Source organism: Sceloporus occidentalis, unplaced genomic scaffold (genome assembly GCF_023333645.1).
Source record: "Sceloporus occidentalis isolate IW3139 unplaced genomic scaffold, rSceOcc1.0.p SCAF_113, whole genome shotgun sequence".
NCBI classification, from domain to species: domain Eukaryota; kingdom Metazoa; phylum Chordata; class Lepidosauria; order Squamata; family Phrynosomatidae; genus Sceloporus; species Sceloporus occidentalis.
In genome coordinates, this window is record NW_028317093.1 from 2865913 (window position 1) to 2885958 (window position 20046).

Genomic DNA, 20046 nt, shown 5'->3' on the forward strand with positions numbered 1-20046 from the left:
ATGAAGTATATGACTCTCTGTTGTGGTCTTAAGTGTCTGGTTAGACAAGGTGCATGCAACTTATGTTGGAAGTCACTCCACAAGAACATGTAGTAATCTTTGGGAATGTTTTCTCCAATATACCATTGTCCATATTCCTTCTACATGATAATATGTAATTACCTTATCACAACAGATGAACATTGTGCAAGACGTCTCCCAGCACTCTTAAGACCTGTGTAAATCTGCCCCATTTCCATGGCTCCTTCAAGTCCAACCACTTCCATTAGCTGGTCACTTATATCTGAAAAAAGTAATACAAATCCATTTTCAATGAAAATCATAGCATTATCAATACACTGAATACCAATAATTCAATTAATGTAGTTTGAATAATATACAAAAGATGTACAGGCTTTGGTGATGTCATTTACATTTTTTGTTAGATTACTATATATAAAATGTTCTTAGTAGTGATGCCACATATATTCTGATATTTAGGTTATATGTTGAATTCAATAGTGTTATCATTAATGCCTAACATTCCAATATTAGAATAATGACTATAACAAGTGACCGACCACCCTTGACAGCCTATTATGCCGAAAGATTGGGGATCTCATGTGCGTTCTGACAGTCCCCTGCCACCATTTTTTGTGACTGAGCATACTTGTAAGTGCTTCTTTTGCTTTTTAATACTATGCTGATATACCCATCTACCATGTTTATGTATATGTATTGTATTAATAAAAGTATTTATTTTGTCTTATAATTTGTGTATTCTTGCATTTTTTGTGTGCATTTCCTATATATTGATTATCGTTTGTTTGCAACTATTTCAATATATTTGCATTTGTATTTATATTTGCATTTTTTTGCTTTTATTTCTTTGGTGTGCCATCTTTCACATTTTTATAATAATCCAGATCTTGCAAATAGGAAGTGGTATATACACAAGATTGGTTACTAATACATATGTACTTTCCTTTCCCTAAGGCACTATTCCTCTCTTATCTATTTTTTATCGTACCATTTTGTACCATACATTTATTTGGTATATTCAAATCAAAAGATCTTATATTTGCCTGAAGTGACACAATTAATAATAAATACCAGTTTACTTGTCACAATGAGCGATTTAATCAATGGTGAAGCCATATTTTACATGTAGGATAAATCAAATCCTAATTTTATGTGGTTTCCATTGGCACCTGTAGGCCAAAGATGATCAGAAAACATACTCTCCTACTGAAAACAAAGTTTGCATCTGCCAATCTCACTACTTGCAGTCTTTTATGTTCACAGAAGGACATTTATCAAATAATGTATATAATTCAGTTAGACAATAAACAAAATTTATACCGCATTTTTCCTAATTTTTCTAAAGGGATTTCTGACCCTATATTTGCTTTACCCACTTTAATCATATTTACCATGTGAATTTGAAAAAGGACACCTCAGTCAGTGATGATCAGCTGTATTTTGTCTGGGACAACATGTAATGTGCAAAAGCTTTTCTTGTAAAAGTCAAACTAAACATTTGCCCGAAACCTCTCTATCAAAAACTTAATTCCACAGGACCCGCAAAACCAACAAAATATATAATATAGTATGTTGTACAAAAGGATCCTTTGCTAGTAAGTCTCTGTAAATGTTTTCGTGTGATCAAATACTATTCTGATTTTCTTTTAAAGACCACACTTGTTACTGTTCTGTTGCAGCAGCGCTTGACTGAATGTAAAAATGTACATATTTATTCCCAGGGCTAAATGTACAATGTTGCAGGGATGCACCAAGGACGCTTGTTAAATGTTATTAAATGTCAGTTAACGCCTGATAGGAGAGTGATGCAAGTTTACATTAGCTATTAGTGAATCAATGTCTAAATCTTAACTATTTGCCATCACTTAAGATATGACTAATCACAGTTAAATACATATACCCTAGCTTATATCCTACAGAATATGGTGGCCCTTCATAAATTTGTAAAAAATAGTAATTGGTGCAGATAAGACAGACATTACCAGGACACTCCCTACAACTGGGTTTATGTCCTACCTGTCCTGGTAAATCTCACCATTATTGACATGAAGTGGCAGATACTGGCTGGACTGGGAATTAAAAGCAGCCCTGAAAATAGTTGAGTACCAGCCCCTTATTTCATGGTGCCATTTTTTTATAACACTGCAGATATCAGTTCTGGCCCCAATATTTTTGGTTTGAAACACATAGTTCCTAATATCACTGTTGCCAATGACATCATATAATGGGATGGGACTGAGAAAGCACCAGTATAATGGTGTATATGTGTTAGTGGCTATGTGTATGTATGTACAAGTGCATGGTGCTGGAGGGGCTATGTGTGTATGTTTGACGATAGAGTGATGTGTGTATGTATATGTAAGTGTATGGTGTTAGCTATTAGTGTGTATGTGTCTGTAATGAGTGTGTGTATCCATGTATGTGTAAAGTGTTATCGGGTACATGTATATGCATGTATGTTTATGGTGTTAGAGTGGCTGTATGTATGTATGTATTTGTTAGTGTAGAGATGCCCCGGACCATCATCACACCCCTAACATCCTAGTTCATTCCAAAACTCAACCACAATCATTATCCCCCACCACCATTTTCATACCCCCATCATCAAATTGCTTCCCATCATCATTTCCATCCTGTAAAATTATCACCCCATATTGCACCACAACCATCCCCTGCCTCTTAATATCCTTGCCTAAGCATGCCCCCCTTCATTTTCATACATTTTTCAACAATAATTGTTACACTTGTACATGGGACACTTGTAATTAGATGGCAGCCTACTGGGAACTCTGAGGCCTGTCCTGCCCTGTGAAGTGGCCGATGTTGGTAATAATTCATGACTACAGTTGCCTACTTATTACCTAAATTGAACAGAACAAAAACTTGATTCACGTGTCTATAGGAATTAGGATTGGGGATAATCTGAAATGTGTTCTGAATTATTTTTTCTACGGTCTAAACTTCTTCAACATTTACTTTTTTTTTAAAACAGTATCTGGTTAATTTACATGTCTATATTAATATTAAACATTTAACACAAGAGTAACAAACTTTCAAATGTATCTCTACCAACACATAAAAAGGTTTACAACACACTGTAACTAAACCCCTTTTTTTAAAACTGAATGTAATGTGAGATCAGTAAAGGAGACAGAAGTAGGCTTTGTGAGCCTCCGTTTACAGACTATTTTTTTAAGTAAACGCTTTGTGGAGTTTTGTGAATGATGGTTTTGCCTGTTTTCACAGTCAATGAGTGGTGACACTGTGTGGGAATGTTTTCACAGTACAGTGTCTCTTCTGCCCTCTTCCATAAACGAAGCAACTTCACGTGTCTCCTCCTATTAGCAGTATCTGTAAACAAAGCTCGCTCTCATGAATGAGTACTGATGTCAGCAGATTGTGAATGGCATACATTGAACATCTGACCTTGTGCACTCATTCTTGATGGTCGGATAAAATTCACTAGGGAGATGGCCAACCCACTTCCTCCTATCACTTCAGCTGCTCATGCAGTTAAAGCGGCTGCTCCTGCATCTTTTTTTCTTCAGCTACTATATACAATTTATATATATAAATGTATATATATTATATATATATACATATATATATATATATATATATACACTGTATATACAGTGTATTGCATGCAGTTTCCATACATGATATTGATTCTTTTTTGAATACAACGAAAAATGATTCCATCCAGTCAGCTGTGATACACTGATTTTCGATTAAGAAGAGAATTATGGATGGGTAACTAATTAGAGATCTTTGGATAGACTTAAAATATAGAAAAAAACCTTGGTGTAATGTAGTAAACAATGAATATTATAACAATTTCTAAGTGAACAATCCAAACCCAATTTGATATAATACAAATATGTGACGTTCTACTCATACATTCACATAGGCACATCTGTCAAGTACAATGCATGCGTATTCCCAGCTGGACAGTTTCATAATGAAATGAGTCAATTTGTCTAAATTTTATGCAGATTAAAGTATCTGAAGTGGAGGCTTGCATAAATATTTTTTTTCTGTATGCAACTGTACAAATCTTGCTCTACTTACAATTTACATGCAAATTAAGATTGTGCTGGACTGTATGAAAGTAATAAGAACCCAACAAAGTTGCAAACTATAAAATATAGACAATCCTTAACTTGCAAACAAGTATCTTGATGGAATGCTAAATTTACTGATCCATGAAATGCAAAACCTTTGTGTATTAGCTACCACTGTACAACTGTGGTACTGTCTGTAAGGCTCTATCATAGCCCTAGTGTTTCAGATGCCCAAGGTCATTGGTTGCATGATTACAGGCAACTGGGGCAGGCGACGCTGGAGGCAGAGCCATGTACCCGCCTTACCATTTTATGACATTAAAACAGAACATGGGGATATGACATAATATGATTGTGATTGAGGTCTGTGCTGAAAAAGCTTGTTGAGCTGGTAGGGGCAAATGTCTCTAACTGGCCCATAATCCCCACTTCCTGCAAAGAAAGGAGAGTGGGTTAGGATGACAAGACCGTGCTAATAATCGGGACTGTCCTACTTAAATTGGGATGGTTAGGAAGTATGCTTTATTGTGGAGTCTTGTTCAGTTCAAATTGGTATTGTCTACAGTCAGTATAGTACATACATGATGGAACACTGACATTCCCTGTAACCATAATATGTTTGGTTCTCCATAACAACAAGTTGGTTTTGAGGGGTATTTAAAAAGTTACAGAAGCAAAATGACCTTCAATATACTTTTTTATATTTGCTCTACTTCCAAATGTCCCTCTGCTCTATTTTTCCAGAAATTGTATTCTAGTAAGAGTAATGTACATGTGAGAACTACAAAGTTTGCCTGGCTCAAATCCTTGAAGTCAACATAGTCTTAAATATTGCCACATCTTGTCATTTGTTTTTAAATTATGATAATCACGCTAAACACAGATTCCAAACTTCCATACATTTTTCTCAGTATAGGAGTTTTCAGCATTCCCATTTTCTGAAAAAAATGTCTACAGTGTGTTCTCTTGTTTCTCTCTCTCTGCCATTGTCTATTTGAATACAAACCTCTCTAATTTATTGACTAGAAATATGGCACTCAAATGCAAATTATGATTTATATTTCAATACTTGTCACAATATCCAGTCATTAAAACCAGGTAAGGTATTTACAAAATTCCTGACCCTACTTGAACATTTTGGAATTGAATAACGGACAATAAACTACTGTGTTAAATGTCTGTCATGATATGTATGTAAATATACTCTTTATTAGTTGTACATAATTTTTGATGGGTATGCATGCATTGCATTGCTCTACAGAGCTACAAATCACAGTAATGTTACATTACATTTTATTTCATAGTGCTATTACAATAATTGGACAGTTACAACTCAGAATATACAAATGGAGAATAAAATAAAAAAATAGTAAGGCTGGGTCTTGCTGAGGGGTAATTAGACATAAGGTGAGGGACTTCTGTGATGGTGATGATTTAATTGTGGTGAAGGCCATAGTAACAGGGCTACTAGCTGCAGCACGGTTAAATCCTAAGTATAGCAAAGTTAAATTAATGAACTTCTACAGCTCATTAACCAACTATAACTAGCAGGAGACTATGGTGGTGTAAGGGCTATGATGTGTGCTAGCTATACTTTTTGTTCATCAACCTGGCTCCCAGTCTTCAGCTCTGGCGAGATCCCTTACAGTCATGTGGAGAATGTGGTAAGGAGATCTCAAAGTTCGGGAGAAAAGATGGTGAGAAATAGGAGAGTTAATGAGGAGTAGAAAGAAGGGGAGCCATAAAGAGAAGTGGAGAAGACAGAGAGAAGGGGGAATGAGAAAGAGGAGAGATGGTGAATAGGGAGTGATAAAGAAAAATAAGATAGGTGGCAAGAACAGGGAGAGATAATGAGAAAGATAAGGGATTAGGAGAGATAATAAATAAGTGAAGATATATGGAGAAATGAGAGAGATAATGAAAAGGATAAAAGATGAGAAGAAAGAGGAGAGGTACAGAAAAAAAAGAGATAAGGATAAAGTGGAGTAGAGATAGAAAAGGAGAAAGATGAGAAGAAAGGAGAGAGATTGGGAAAGATAATGAGAAGTAGGACAGATAATGAGAAAAGGGGGAGACAATGAGAGATGGGGGACAGGGTGAAAGGGGACAGATAAAGTTAAATAGGAGAAGAGATAAAGAGAATGGGAAAGATGAGGTAAAGAAAAAGAAGATAAATAATGAGAAATGTGTATAAAAAAAGGGGAGAGATAAAAGATAAAAAGAGATAAAAAGTAAGGGGAGGAGAGCTAGAGAGAAAGAGGAGGGGAGATATAGAGAAATTGGAGACATAGGGAAAAATGGTGAGGTAAAGAGAAAGAGGGTGAGATAAAGAGAGAGAGAGCAGAAAAGGGAGCTATAGAGAGAGAAGAGGAGGGGAGATAAAGAGAAAGGGACAAAATGGTGAGTTAAAGAGAAAATGGAGAGAGAAAGAGGAGAGATAAAGAGAAAAGATGGGAAGATAAAAATAACAGAGAGCTAAAAAGAAATGGGAGTGATACAAATAAAATGGAGAGATAGAAGAAATAAAGAAAAAAGGAGGAGAGATAATGAGAAGAGGGTTAAAGAGAAAAGGGAGAGAGAAAGTGGAGACACAGAGACATGGGAGAGATAATGAGAAAGGGGAGGATAAAAGAGAAGGGGGGGGAAGGGGTTAGGAGAATGGGAAGACATGGGCAGAAAGGGGGGAATAAAGAGAGGAGAGCTAAGATAAGATAAAAGAGGAGGTAGAGAGAAGGGGGAGAGGTAGAGATAAAAAGAAGAAATAAAGTGCAATAGCAGGAGAGATAATGTGAAATGGGAGAGATGAGATACAAAAAAAGAGGTAAGATCATGAGAAAGGGGTCAAAGAAAAAGGGTGAGGTAAAAATGAAGAGGATGAGAGATTAACAGAAAAGCGAGAAAACGGAGAGATAAGGAGAAAATGAAGAGATAGAAAGGCAAGATAATGAGAAGAGGTTTAAAAAGAAGGAGAAAGATGAAGATAAACAGGTGAGATAGAGAAAAGGGAGGATCAAATAGAAGGGGAGAGATTAATAGAAAGGGTAGAGAAAATGAGAAAAAGAAGAGATAACGAGATAGAGGAGAAATTATGTTTATGTTTATCCTTGATCTCCCCAACCGGCCTATTTACACTATGGACGTAGCGCTGTGCTAGCTCAGTATAGCCTCCACAGACTTCATTAAAAGGAGCTGCATGCCTTTAAGATGCAGTATGCCTGGCTCTTAAAGGTGAGTAGAACCTGACCTTGGAAGTAGAAGATGCTGACCTTGGAGATGAGAGGACTAGGGGCACTACCATAGGTAAATACAGAACTGATGGGGAGCCAGTTGAGTTACTATAATAGCACAATGTGTGTTTCTAAAACAAATATCCCTTAGGTTGTTTCAAATGTAGGAAGGTATGCAGGAGACAGCACACCTGGAAAGTTCTCAATAGCAGGTCTTGAGAGCTTTAAAACTATTTGACATGAATCATTGAAAGGTGCCAGAGCTGCTGTCACCAGATTTAGGTCTATGAATCCCTGAACATGAAGTAAGAAGATATTAAATATTTTGAATTTTATGTAAAGTTCTGCTGAATCTTCCTGGTTCCCATACAGAAGCAACAAACGAAAGCTCTCTCTATGAGCATAGTACTTTTGTCTCTTGAAAGAACTGCGAGATTTACCATGCTGACTACAAACACATATATTTGGGCATGTAATGCTCCTAATGTTTGAATATTTTGTTTGTGAACACATCACATTCACCTCATAATTCTTAATTATGTATAATTAATTATGTGGTGACAAGTCTCATAACATTAACCATGAGACCAAACAAAATTCTTTTACATGGCTTTATTTTTACTGTGAGTTTTAAATGTACATAAAATGGTGCTGTAAAAACATTTCTTGCATGTGTTAATAGTATGTCATCATATATTTGGGAAAGAACTGTAAGAGTGATTCCACTGTGGGTTTTTTTCCAGGACAAATGCTTGATTAATTATCAGGACAGACAAAATGGCTTTGGTTTTCATCACCCGTACAGAGATCAGGAAACACTTATTGTATATCAAGTTTAAGACTTCCATCCATAAAAAATAATGTACGGTTCTCATGTTCCATTTTACTTCTTGTAGTAACATGTATATAAGAAATGCAATATTTTAGATTTTTCCTAAAATCATAGCCTTAAGCCCTAAAAAAGTCTGTTTATTCTTTTCTTTAAAATATGTTTCATTTAAGTTGACTTTTGTGATCACATATTTATTGAAGAAAAGCTGTCCTGTAAGAGAAAAAGTTAAACTTTGACAAACAAGGAAAAACAGAAATATAAGTTCTTCTCTGTTTTATCAAATTTGATTGCCACAGCTGTTCCCAGTTTCTGGGGGGTTTTTTTGTTTTTTTTTACAAATAGCCTTATTCAGTGACTTATTGGCTTAAGGCCAGTCCACCACTAGAACATGATGTACGAAAAACCTATATTCAGTTACTGATACTGAAATATGTTTCATAGTCTTCTATAACTACAATTATATGAAATGCTTGGAGATAATTTAGAATACACATACACCCTTTACACATGTACTTCTATACTGAAAGTAGTAACAACCAACAAGTTGAATTAATTGAGCACTGCTACTGGATGGTTAATGTTAATGGCAGGTTGAATTGAGACAGTTGGAAGAGGTGGCTTCATAAATTAAATTTCAGAAGGGCAAACTTTGATGGCCTAAGGTCAACTATGAAATGTATAGACTGGGATGGATTGTTCTCTGGACTAAACACAGAGGACAAATGGAATACCTTTAAGCACACATTGCAAAATTACACATCTATATATATATCAATATATACCTACGGGAAACAAATACAAAAGAAGCAAATCAAAACCGATGTGGCTTACCTGGGAAGTAAAACAGGAAATAAGAAATAAACAAATGGCGAGGGATCAGTAGTATCATTTATTGCATACAAAGATGCCAACACAGCTTGCAAAAATGCGATTAAAATGGCTAAATTGGAAAATGAGGAACTAATTGCCAAGGGAGAAAGGGGAGGAGAGTAAAACTAATCCCAAGAAATGTTTTAAGTATGTAAATGGGAAAAAGTTAAAGGTAGACAATGTTGGTCCTTTATTATCTGAAACCAGAAACTTGGTTAGTGAGGACAGAGAGAAAGCCGACATCTTAAATACTTTTTTTTCTTCTGTTTATACCAAGGAAGAACCAATGACGGAGCCCCAGCTGGCTAATTTAAAGGAACCATTACAGCAAACATGAGATTGGCTCAAGCAATTAAATAAATTTAAGGTAGACAAGGCCCCTGGACCAGATAGTATACACCCAAGGATACTTAAAGAGCTAAGCCTAATTTCTGGCCCAACCATTATCACTGATCTTTAGGGATTGTTTCAGTTCAGACATAGTTCCATAAGATGTTGTGCCCATATTTAAAAAGGAATCAAAATCTCAACCCGGCAATTACAGGCCAGTAAGCATAACATCGGTAATGGTAAAATTATTTGATGGGTTGCTAAAGGTATACATTCAACAACATATCTTAATCCAGAATCCAAGTCAACATGGATTTGTAAAAGACAGATCTTATCAAACCAACCTACTAGCATTCTATGAAGAAGTTAGTAGAAATATAGATCTGGGTGTGGCTGTAGATGTGATTTATCTGGATTTTGCGAAGGTATGTGATACGGTTCCACATAAAAGGTTAGGAAGAAGGGTTGAAGAAAGAGTAGGAAGGTTAGGTAAAAGGGTTGGACTTGATGGACTTAGGTCTTTTTTCAACCTTATGTACTATATAACTATGTAAAAAGTATCCCAATCAAAGCCGTCTTTAATATTGATTGGACCCTGGGTAATTGCTTGGCCTCCATGTGGTGCACCCCTCCCCCCCGGTAACTCTTTAATCCCCCCATCACTGTGTCACTATGCAGGTATAGATCAACTGAACAAGACATAGAAACCCTGTATTTGCAGGTATTAATAAATAAGACATGAAACATAGCGTTGCAGGTACAGAGCAACTAAATAACACAAAAACACAGGTTTGAGGGTATAGATCAACAGAAAATCACATGCAAACTCAGCATTAGAGGTATAGAGCAAAAAAAAATGCATTGAAACCCTAAATTGCAGACATAGATCACAGGTCACACACCCCAAAGGCCAGCACTGGCACCCATTCACCCAAACTGTATACTTGTGTTTTTTGTTCAACTTTTCTTTGCCTTATTTCTTGATCTAAAGTACAGCACACAAAAAACAAACCTACGCTCCCTACTAAAGGCAAAGAAATATATAGATATAATGTAATACCTTGGTTCTTTACAGGTACATTTTCACTTCTCTCATTATTTTCTTCATTTGTAATAAAATGTATCTTCACTCACAAAAATAGGCTAGCTCAGATAGTCAAAACCAAATGTCTCTTTTTATAAATTATAATTAGAAATCACTTGAGCCATCACCTCTAGAAATAGGTATATGATAGTACGAGAGGCTTTTTATATTTACCATTCCTTGGCAACTATCACAAAGGAAGCTTATTTCAAAGGAGGAGAAATGTTAGAACAAGAAGTTATAATCCAAAATTGGCGAATCAGAGGCTTACACGTAATATAAATACGTTTTCATTTACTGAGAGGGTGGTATATAAGTAGAACTGCCTCGCAGCGGTTAGTGGTAAAGGCTAATACATTGAGGGAACTTAAACATACATGGCATAGGCATATGCCTACCCTTAATCTAAGACGAGACTGAAGACAGGTTAAGGTCTTTATATCAGGAAAAAGGACGGACTAGATGAGCTAAATAGTCCTTATCCGCAATCAAATTCTATGTTTCAATGTCTTTTTATGATTGCATATAAAATGATTCCAGTTCTACACTTCTCATCTATGACTCGTTTTAAGTTTTTATTTCAGAACATGTATGCCAACAGAGTATGGGATGACAGTCTTCATTCATATCTACAATATTTAGGAGGCACACCAAAACACCTGTGATAAAATATTCAAGGCTTTCTTAATTTTTCGGGTACTGATGGGTATGCTACAGGGGAAATATAAGATGGTTAAAGCAAGGGGGAAATATTTTGTGAAATGAAGGAAAGTACATTCAGTGACACAGAATTTGGAATTTAGAATTTGTATACAGAGACAGAGACCAGCAGATATGTGACCAGGTCCATGTTCCCTTGTAAAGTAGTAAACACAAAAAGTATGACTGAAAAAAGGGAGCTCTGAACAGAGAAGTTTTTCCATCAGTTGATAATTTTAGGCTAATCTATAAAAGTTTTTCTTCTTATTTCAATTTGGAAAACAATGATAAATTAAGATATCCAGGAAACAATAAAAGTTAAATGCACACAGTACTTAAAGCTGTTGAAGCATTTAGCCAGCAGTAAAATAAAAAGAAAATGGAAAAAAAAAGAAAATATTGATAACAGGAAATTTCACTTTATTCAAACGAAGTGTCAAAATGTTTAATCCAAACAATAATCCTATTCAGGATGTCGACGAATGGACAATTGATAAAATGTTTCAGTATTCTATTCTAGGAACGCACTGTTCAGTGTCCAATATATCTTGAAGTTTGGCTTGATTCTTATATAGCTCTTGACAACATTATAAAACGCACTGTTTTATTTAGCAATTTTAGGACATGGGCTAAATTAACAATACTTCTTGTACTTATTTGTATATATTTATGAAAATAGTTTTAAATAGGGTTTTATTATAGCCCATCAAAAAATTCTAAATCAACATCTTGGCCTAGATGCTAATTGTATTGAAAACCAAGAAAAAGGGATACATACACCCAAGCCAAGAAACTAGTGCTAATAATATCCATTGCTTGAAACATTGCTTTATAAATAGTGGACAATAAGCAAGCAATAACTTGTGCAGCGACAATATCTCCATAAGCAAATGGGTACGAGTTGGAAAAGTCTTAATCTTGAAACACATACTGAATTATTTAAGAATTCATTTAGCCAAAAAAAAGTATTTTTAGCTAGTTATGACACTGTGATAGCACGGTGTCACAAGCAGGCCCGTACCTCTCAACCATCCCATTTTCCACTTGAAAATCAAATATATAGTTTGCTTTCAAAAGTGTTATAATACAATATGAGATGGACAAGAACCATTCATGAACATACTGTAATATCAGATGGTGCTAGCTTTATGGAAACTACATGCATGTGTGATGTTAAGTGCTTTAACAACATATGGACCTAATAATTAGAAGAATAATTGTAACTAAAACATAATTTCTTTACATAAGCCAATGGATTCACTTAAAAAAAATGAATAGTAGCTAAATTATGTTATTAGAACTCTTATCCTATGTTTATCTTCAAAAGCTAATAAAATGCATTTAACGTGGGTGGGGAGAGCAAACCATTATGATTTTTCCAAGGAAACTATTTAGGACGTTTGAAAAGTATCTGATTCCAGCTGCAGGATATTGCATTTGACAACAAATGTGGATTAGAGGTTATTTATGTGTACAAGAATCACATTATTTGTATAGTACCATTAGTGTGTATAGTGCTTTGCAGAATAATCAAACACAGCCACATATAAATAAAGGAAACACTTTCCTTATACAAGTACATAGATATTGGCTTGAAAATCCAAATCACCCAACATTTAAAATGGCCAAACAGGGACACAATTGTTTTAGTGGGTATGGTTAGAGGCATTCGTAGGGGGGCGGGTTTTATAAATTCATTCTTTTTGGTGCAATTGTGAATAATTGATGACTGTTATGTTGCATTTCTAAGAAGATGCCTTTCTTACTTATATAGTTTAATACTGCAAATGTCCAGTAAAGCAAATACACCCCTCTAGGTAATTCTGCATATGAAGTAATGGGAAACTTCTACCTATGGGATGCATGACAAACACATTTTAAACATACTGTAGAGGTATGACTGCTACTGTATATGGCAATTAGAAACTGGGGCTGTCTTCTATATTTCTAATTTTGAATTTAAATTGTATTCCTCAAATATTATGCCTACACTTACACATACATAAGGGACCTATTTTAGTTTTATATGTGTTTAGGCTTGAATTTTTTGTGTTCAGTACACATTGTTGCATAACTCTTGTGTCTCTGGGGTCTATTCAATAACAAGGCAAGTGGTCAGCTGACTTAAGAACTTTTATGACCATACTAACACTCCCAAAACAACTCAAAAGATTCAATAAAATGGTTGCTGGGCATGTGAGAGCCCACAACTTTTAAGTGTTGCAAGTTTCAGGTGGGAGCATGCAAGGTGGATTTTTAAATTTTTTGAATTTCATTCACAAAAATTAGGATGTAGTGCTTAATTGGACAGCAGGCTACCCACCTGGGAGAAGAGATTTGTTCTCTTATGTCACTGCTCAAAAGGGAGTACCAATCTGAATTACCTTCACTACCCAAACACGAGTTTACAAATATTTAGGAGAGATTTCATGCTGCTGACCAATTAAACATCTACCATGAAATGCAAATATATAATTATACCTACAATACGCAAAGCCATTTTACTAGAGATATCTTGATAAGCCGATACATATTTGACCATAGACCATAGATATATTTCAGATAAAAGCCAGTGATAAGCTTTACCCCAGGTTACAGAATTTATTACTTGGACAGGGAAATTGATAATGACCATGATGAAGGTCACCTTTGTTTGTCAAGTACTAATACAATAGTATTTCACATGTATCTTTACTCTTTTCAACAGTTTCCATGGGCTTACATATTCTGAAATACAAATAATGCATGCCAGTAATACCATAACGCAAATAACAAAAATGTGGAGTTCCTGTTAAATACAGGTGCACTAATAAAGTGTAAGATTCGGATTATAGCACTCATGCGCCGTATGGCAAGTTTTAAACAGCAAAGTAGATGCTACACTTACATAAAATATACAAGAACATCTGTGTTTTGGAATGAACTGGCATAGCTAACACCTCCAGTGCCAGGTGCAAAGGAAATATCTGTAGAGTCTAAGTAACTCTGACTGCTACCATCTGCTCCCAGAAGCATATCTCATATGTTCTGTGGTATTCGTTGCCCATTAGAATATTTGTGAAACACTTCTGGATGTGGAAAGCTGAGACACATTACACTTCATTACTAGTTCTATACTGTTAGCTTCAATATCAGTCTCTCGACACCAACACCAATATTTCATTTTACTCAACAATTTTTTTAATCAGGTGAAAAGAACCTAGTTGTTAAATATTTTCTAAAATTACATGAAAATGTGTAATTTATGCAGAAGCACAAACTTTTCTGCAAAATACAGAAAAAAAAACCTGTTGATTTATCTGATCATCCTATTTCCCGTTCAAAAAATAAAAAAATATACTTAAGTATCCCAGATTCTGACTGTCATAACAGCCTAACTGGAATGCAGAGAAAATAATCTCTTTGGTCTTGACAGTGTCATAAACATTATAGTAAAATATGAATTAATAAGGGATTAACAATAAAACTAATTAACCATCTATCATAATAATAACAATAAAAAGAAGAAAAACAACAAGAAAAAGCTAATTATGAATATTAAAAGGTGGAGCAAGGCAAGGTTTCAACTCGGTTGATAAGGAATTGGCCGAAATGTATGTTTCATTTTTGCCAGATTCGTTTTTGGGAAACAAATTAAATTTTCTGATCAGTTTGCACAAAATTGGGGTGCATTTTTTAATTCAGAAACTACATTTGTGGGCATTCCCAAAGGGGGAGGTCCCTGACACCTACAGCAGCATCATCTCAAGGTTTAGGAAAAGATCCTGATTTTGCCCTGCAGGACCACCACCAGCCCTACTGTAGAGCACACATTGACCCCCCCAAAATTAGAAAAATAAAAAGAACTGATCCCCCAGAGTAAGGAAGGAGATTGACCAGAAGCACTAGAACCATATTCACTATAAATATTGAGTGGTGGGTAACCTAATTTGAGCAGATTGACTTTCAAGAGAGCTGTGTTCACCGGTGGCTAAGTATGTTGTTTGTGACAGAGAACATCGTCTCCCTTTGGACTTTGGTGGGTAGGCATGAAAGCAACTTCTGGGTCACTAAGGACAGGCCTAGCCAAATAATAGCTTTCTGGTCCCAAAAACATAGTAAGGATCTATAACCCTGCTGCCCTTCTGCTCCAGTTCTGCCCCTCCTGTCACCCTGTGTGTCTACACCAGCTACAGTGGTACTGTCCCCCAAATATTTGGGCAGCCACCAACATGCCATCAGTGAAAGAAAGGCATGTTGTGCACTACTGGCACTAGATATGTCGGATGTGAAGTGGATGGCTTGTCCATCTGCCATGGGCAGCTCGTCCTTCAACAATGAGACACAAGACTTGTAAAGGGAGGGCACTACAGTTCTGCTGGATGTGGTGCAACAGTCCTGACAATGGTCTCTAGCAGCTGCCTGAAGGGCTCCCCCTCAATCATGGAGAAGGAAGCACCTGCGACAGCAATCCGCTGACCAAGTAGTTGCACATTACTTTGGGGTAGGTGGGATAGACAAGATTTTAGCACTACTAGAGAAAGGATGCTCGGACATGCTGCTGTATGGGGCTCGTGTTAGTTCAACTTTGGCTCCGAGCAAGAAGGCTTCAGCCTAATTGGGACTGGTATACCAGGGGTCACCAGATTACTTTTTCATACACGCCTGCTGCCAGCTCTGCCTAACTTACGAAAACTGGAATCACTCCTTCTCACAGACATTTCAAAATGTAAAACTAGAGGTTTTACCCAAGTTATTTTTTGAAGTGAAAAAAACAACCCTAAAATCAATGACAAAATATTGTATGCTGCAGTGCATGTTTATCAATTAACTAATATACAGTACACTACAGCTTCTCCAATCTACAGTAAATTTACTTGTATTATGGTAGATGAGTAATGACCATCAACCTCAGCCTCTCAACAATGTAACTGACTGTCACTGTCCTTGACTGTCTCATACTCCAACTTTTGTTAGTTTGTAATTGGTACCGACCAGTTAAAATGGCATTAGCACACTCCTATGTAATGCTTGTCCCTTTCCTTTGTAAATGCTGATTGGCCAGAGTGAAAAAGTAACTCACAGGTACCTGGACCCATCAATCCATCAATCAGCCATAATCAAGATGTTTGTTTTCCGTTGTTTTGTCAGAGATCCTTATCATAATCAGAGACATTATCAAAACGAGCAAATTTCCTAAAAAACAGAGTTTGTACAAATCCTAGTCTAGTGAATGGAGCCCTATCAGAAAAATGTTTGTCACCATTGATCCTGCCTTTAATACAACTGGTGAACCATCACAATGAAATCACAAAATAAGTATTTAGTATTAATATTTAATTTGTAAATTATTAATTATTGATTAATCACAATAATATATATGTATTTTATTATGAAAATTAATAATAGCAAAAATAAACTACCTGGACCAAAGACTATGTGGCATTGCTCCCCCTAGTGTCATATGTCAGAGCGCACAGGGTAAGCTGATGTCACCGGATCCAGTGTTCCAGCCAATTAGATGTTTCTTCTGCTGCTGATTAATAGAGCCCAAACACTAATCTGAAATGGAAGTATGTGCAATTCTCCAGGTCATATCCTCCAAAAGTCCTCTATCAAACGTGAGATGATGAAAGAATAATTTGCTTCTTTGTACTGAAAGTTACAATTTGCAAGAAAAAATACATACCTTTTCTTCATCCGTATGTCTTATAAAAATAAGCTTTTGACCATTCTGTCCATATAGTCTGCCCATTATTCCTACCGTAAGACCTCAACCCTTATTAGGTCCCTCAAAGTTAAAAGCCAAGGTTCAAAGTTAAATCATAATATAATTAATTAAAATATTGATAAAGTGTATGAAAGTAAAGTTATGAAAGTGAAGAACAAGTTTGGTTTCAATTTGTTTTGCTTTGAAAATTATTTTTATGAGTTTGTTATATCTCTTGAGAATTGTAAATGTTAACAATTTCTTACCAACCACTAAAAGGAAAAAATGCAAGAAAAATCCCTAAGTAAATTGATTTTACCACAATGAAATCAAAATTGTATGAACAACATAGTGTGGATTTAACAAGGTAACATAATGTTACCAATAAAGTATGCATCATAAAAAAAATACAGATTTTTCACATGATAAACTCAATTTAATGTGAACTATAAAATCGGAGGTTTAGAAAGGTAGGTGAGCAGACATAACAAATAGGAAAAGTGTTTCTAAATAAAAGTAGTCACTTTACATTAGGTTCGGTATCTACTTTTCAAATCAAATCATGATTTTAGTGTCACATACATTTTGAGTGACTTATAGAAAGATAGATATGTACAGACATACATGAACATTATCAAATATAGTATACCTTTCTTAAACATGCTTGTCAAGAAAACTTGATGCTAATAAACTTAAAGGGGAACACACACATGAAATGTATTAATTTATTATCAATATCAGGTAAAAATATTTTTTTCTAAAATATTGTGTGTTTTAACAGTTCTAGTTTTATACTTTAATGCTTTTGGCTGTTGCGTATTAGCCCTGTGTAAGTGTTCTATCACTCTTTCATTGTCATAAAGAATCATCTTGGTGTGGTATTTCAGTAGGGAAAGTTACCCAACATATCACATGACAAAAATGTCAGCCTCCAGGTGTACAGATAAAAAAAGTTATTGGAGCAAAATGAAATAATACTAGATAACCTATATTACTCTATACAGCACTGTATTTTATGTTCAAGGAGAAAAGTATTTTTTTTGTTCATGGGACTTTCTCTTTAACATTATAAGCTTGTATGCTGGGTAATATTTTTAGCATACAATGTGTACGTTTCTAAGATATTTGTAATAAAATTAATAATGTGTTGTAGAAGTCTTCATTCTTTGGGTATTTACAGCTTCTCCTAATTCTAGTTTTTGTACTAATTCTAAAACATGCTACAAAATCTTAACCAGTCTCTAAATGAAGATCACATTGGGAAGGGAAGTTAGCTGAATGCTGGGGTATGTCATCTGCTAACTCATCCAAGCAGGTAATACCACCCCAGGATTTATTGCCCATGCCTAAACAATGATGTGCATGTGCCCACTGCATTACGCTCAAGTGGCAAGGTTCAAGATTGAACAATGGCACACTAGCCTGTATACAGTATACGAAAGCTTAGACACATATAGATATCAATGAATAAGATGTAGTTATCAAAAATATAGTATCATGTGGTAACAGCTGTTTTTAAAGTGATTGTGACAGAAATTTATACACCGATTTACACAATTTCTTTCTGTTTCCTTTTAAGAAAATATGATAGGATGTCTGACATCTTTGTAAAAGCTGATGACGGACTCTTTTCACAAACAGTCTCGCCGATAGGCTTGAAAAATACATTTAACAAAACTTTATATGAAGTGTCATCGCAGTGAAATTTGTGCAAGGTTTTCTTTTGTGCTGTTCTTGAAAGAAACTGGCTGGCTAACTGCCAATACAATGGGCCAGCTGCAGCTGGTGTTATTGATCACGTCTTTATTTTAAAGGAAGTAAAGCAAGAAAGTAACTCTCAATGATAAATGCTGTTATAGATTAATAATAATCACTGTTATATGGAAATAATTAACTTGTAGCTTATCATAATTTAACATATCATTCTAAATATTATTTTAAGAGATCTTATATGACTTTCTGATTTTATTCGACGAGAAGTTGTTTTTTTTTTAATGCATGGGTGAAAAATCTTGACATGAAGCAATAAACAGTTGAGGTAGAGAATCCAAAGTTAACCTGGATAATGAACTTGACACCCTGATGTGCTGCTTTCTTGAAAGCTGAAGCAAGATGTCAGAATGCATTAAGGGAACATGTTAACATGTAGGTGAAATAAGGACTAATCTGAACTAATTCAACAGATAAAACTCCTAAATGAAAACTGTCACCTTAACTTAATTAATTAAAACTACCTGAAGCTTGTTCCTTTTATTTGCTGATCACAGTAATTATTTTTTGTATTTATTATTATTAAGTAGCAGACAGGTGCTGCTAATCAAATGCCCTTGGATAACTGATCATCAGCAATTGTGGCCACCTCTATAAAAGCTGAAGTTGTAGCAGTTTCCTGGTCTGGAGCATTCAGGTGTGTGTTAACACAATGCCAAGGAGGAAAGACATCAGCAATGATTTTAGAGAAGCAATTGTTGTTGCTCATCAATTTGGAAAGGGTTATAAGGCAATTTCCAAACAATTTAAAGTCCATCATTCTACAGTGAGAAATATTATTCAAAAGTGGAAAAGATTCAAGACAGTTGCCAATCTTATAAGGAGTGGACATCCAAACAAATTCACCCCAAGGTCAGAGAAATTGCAAAAAATCACCCCGAGAGATACATCTCAGACTCTACAGGCCATAGTTAGCATGTTAAATGTTAAAGTTCATGACAATGAATAAAATACTGAACAAGTGTGGTTTATTTGGAAGGGTTGCTAGGAGAAAGCATCTTCTATCTAAAAAGAACATGGCAACAGGGCTTAGGTTTGCAAAGTTGCACCTGAACAAACCACAAGACTACTTGAACAATGTCCTTGGGACAAAAGAGACCAAAGTGGAGATCTTTGGCCATAATCCACAGTGCCACGTTTGGCGAAAACCAAACACTGCACAAACACCTCATACCAACTGTCAACCACAGTGGTGGAGGGGTGATGAATGGGAACCTTGCAGTCATTAAGTCGGCCATGAACTCCTCTGTATACCAAAGTATTCTAGTGTCGTACAAGAGGCCATCTGTCCAACAGCTAAAGCTTTGTTGAAATTGGGTCATGCAACAGGACAATGATCCCAAGCAAACCAGCAAATCTACAACAGAATTCCTGAAAAAGAAAATAATTAAGGTATTGCAATGGCCTAGTCTAAGTCCAGACCTCAACCCAAAGTGAAATGCTGTGGTGGGACCTTAAGT

The 20046-nt window shown here is 35.5% G+C and overlaps 1 protein-coding gene across 6 annotated transcripts in view; it reads right to left on the reverse strand.

Moving 5' to 3' along the window:
* LOC149282552 (diacylglycerol kinase beta-like) overlaps window positions 1–20046 on the reverse strand; it is a 167726-nt gene that overhangs the window by 20507 nt on the left and 127173 nt on the right. For all 6 annotated transcript variants that reach the window (XM_089498076.1, XM_089498074.1, XM_089498075.1 and 3 more), the window contains one exon: window positions 163–283. In XM_089498076.1, coding sequence (XP_089354202.1) covers window positions 163–283 — 121 coding nt within the window. The remainder of the gene's footprint in view (window positions 1–162; window positions 284–20046) is intronic.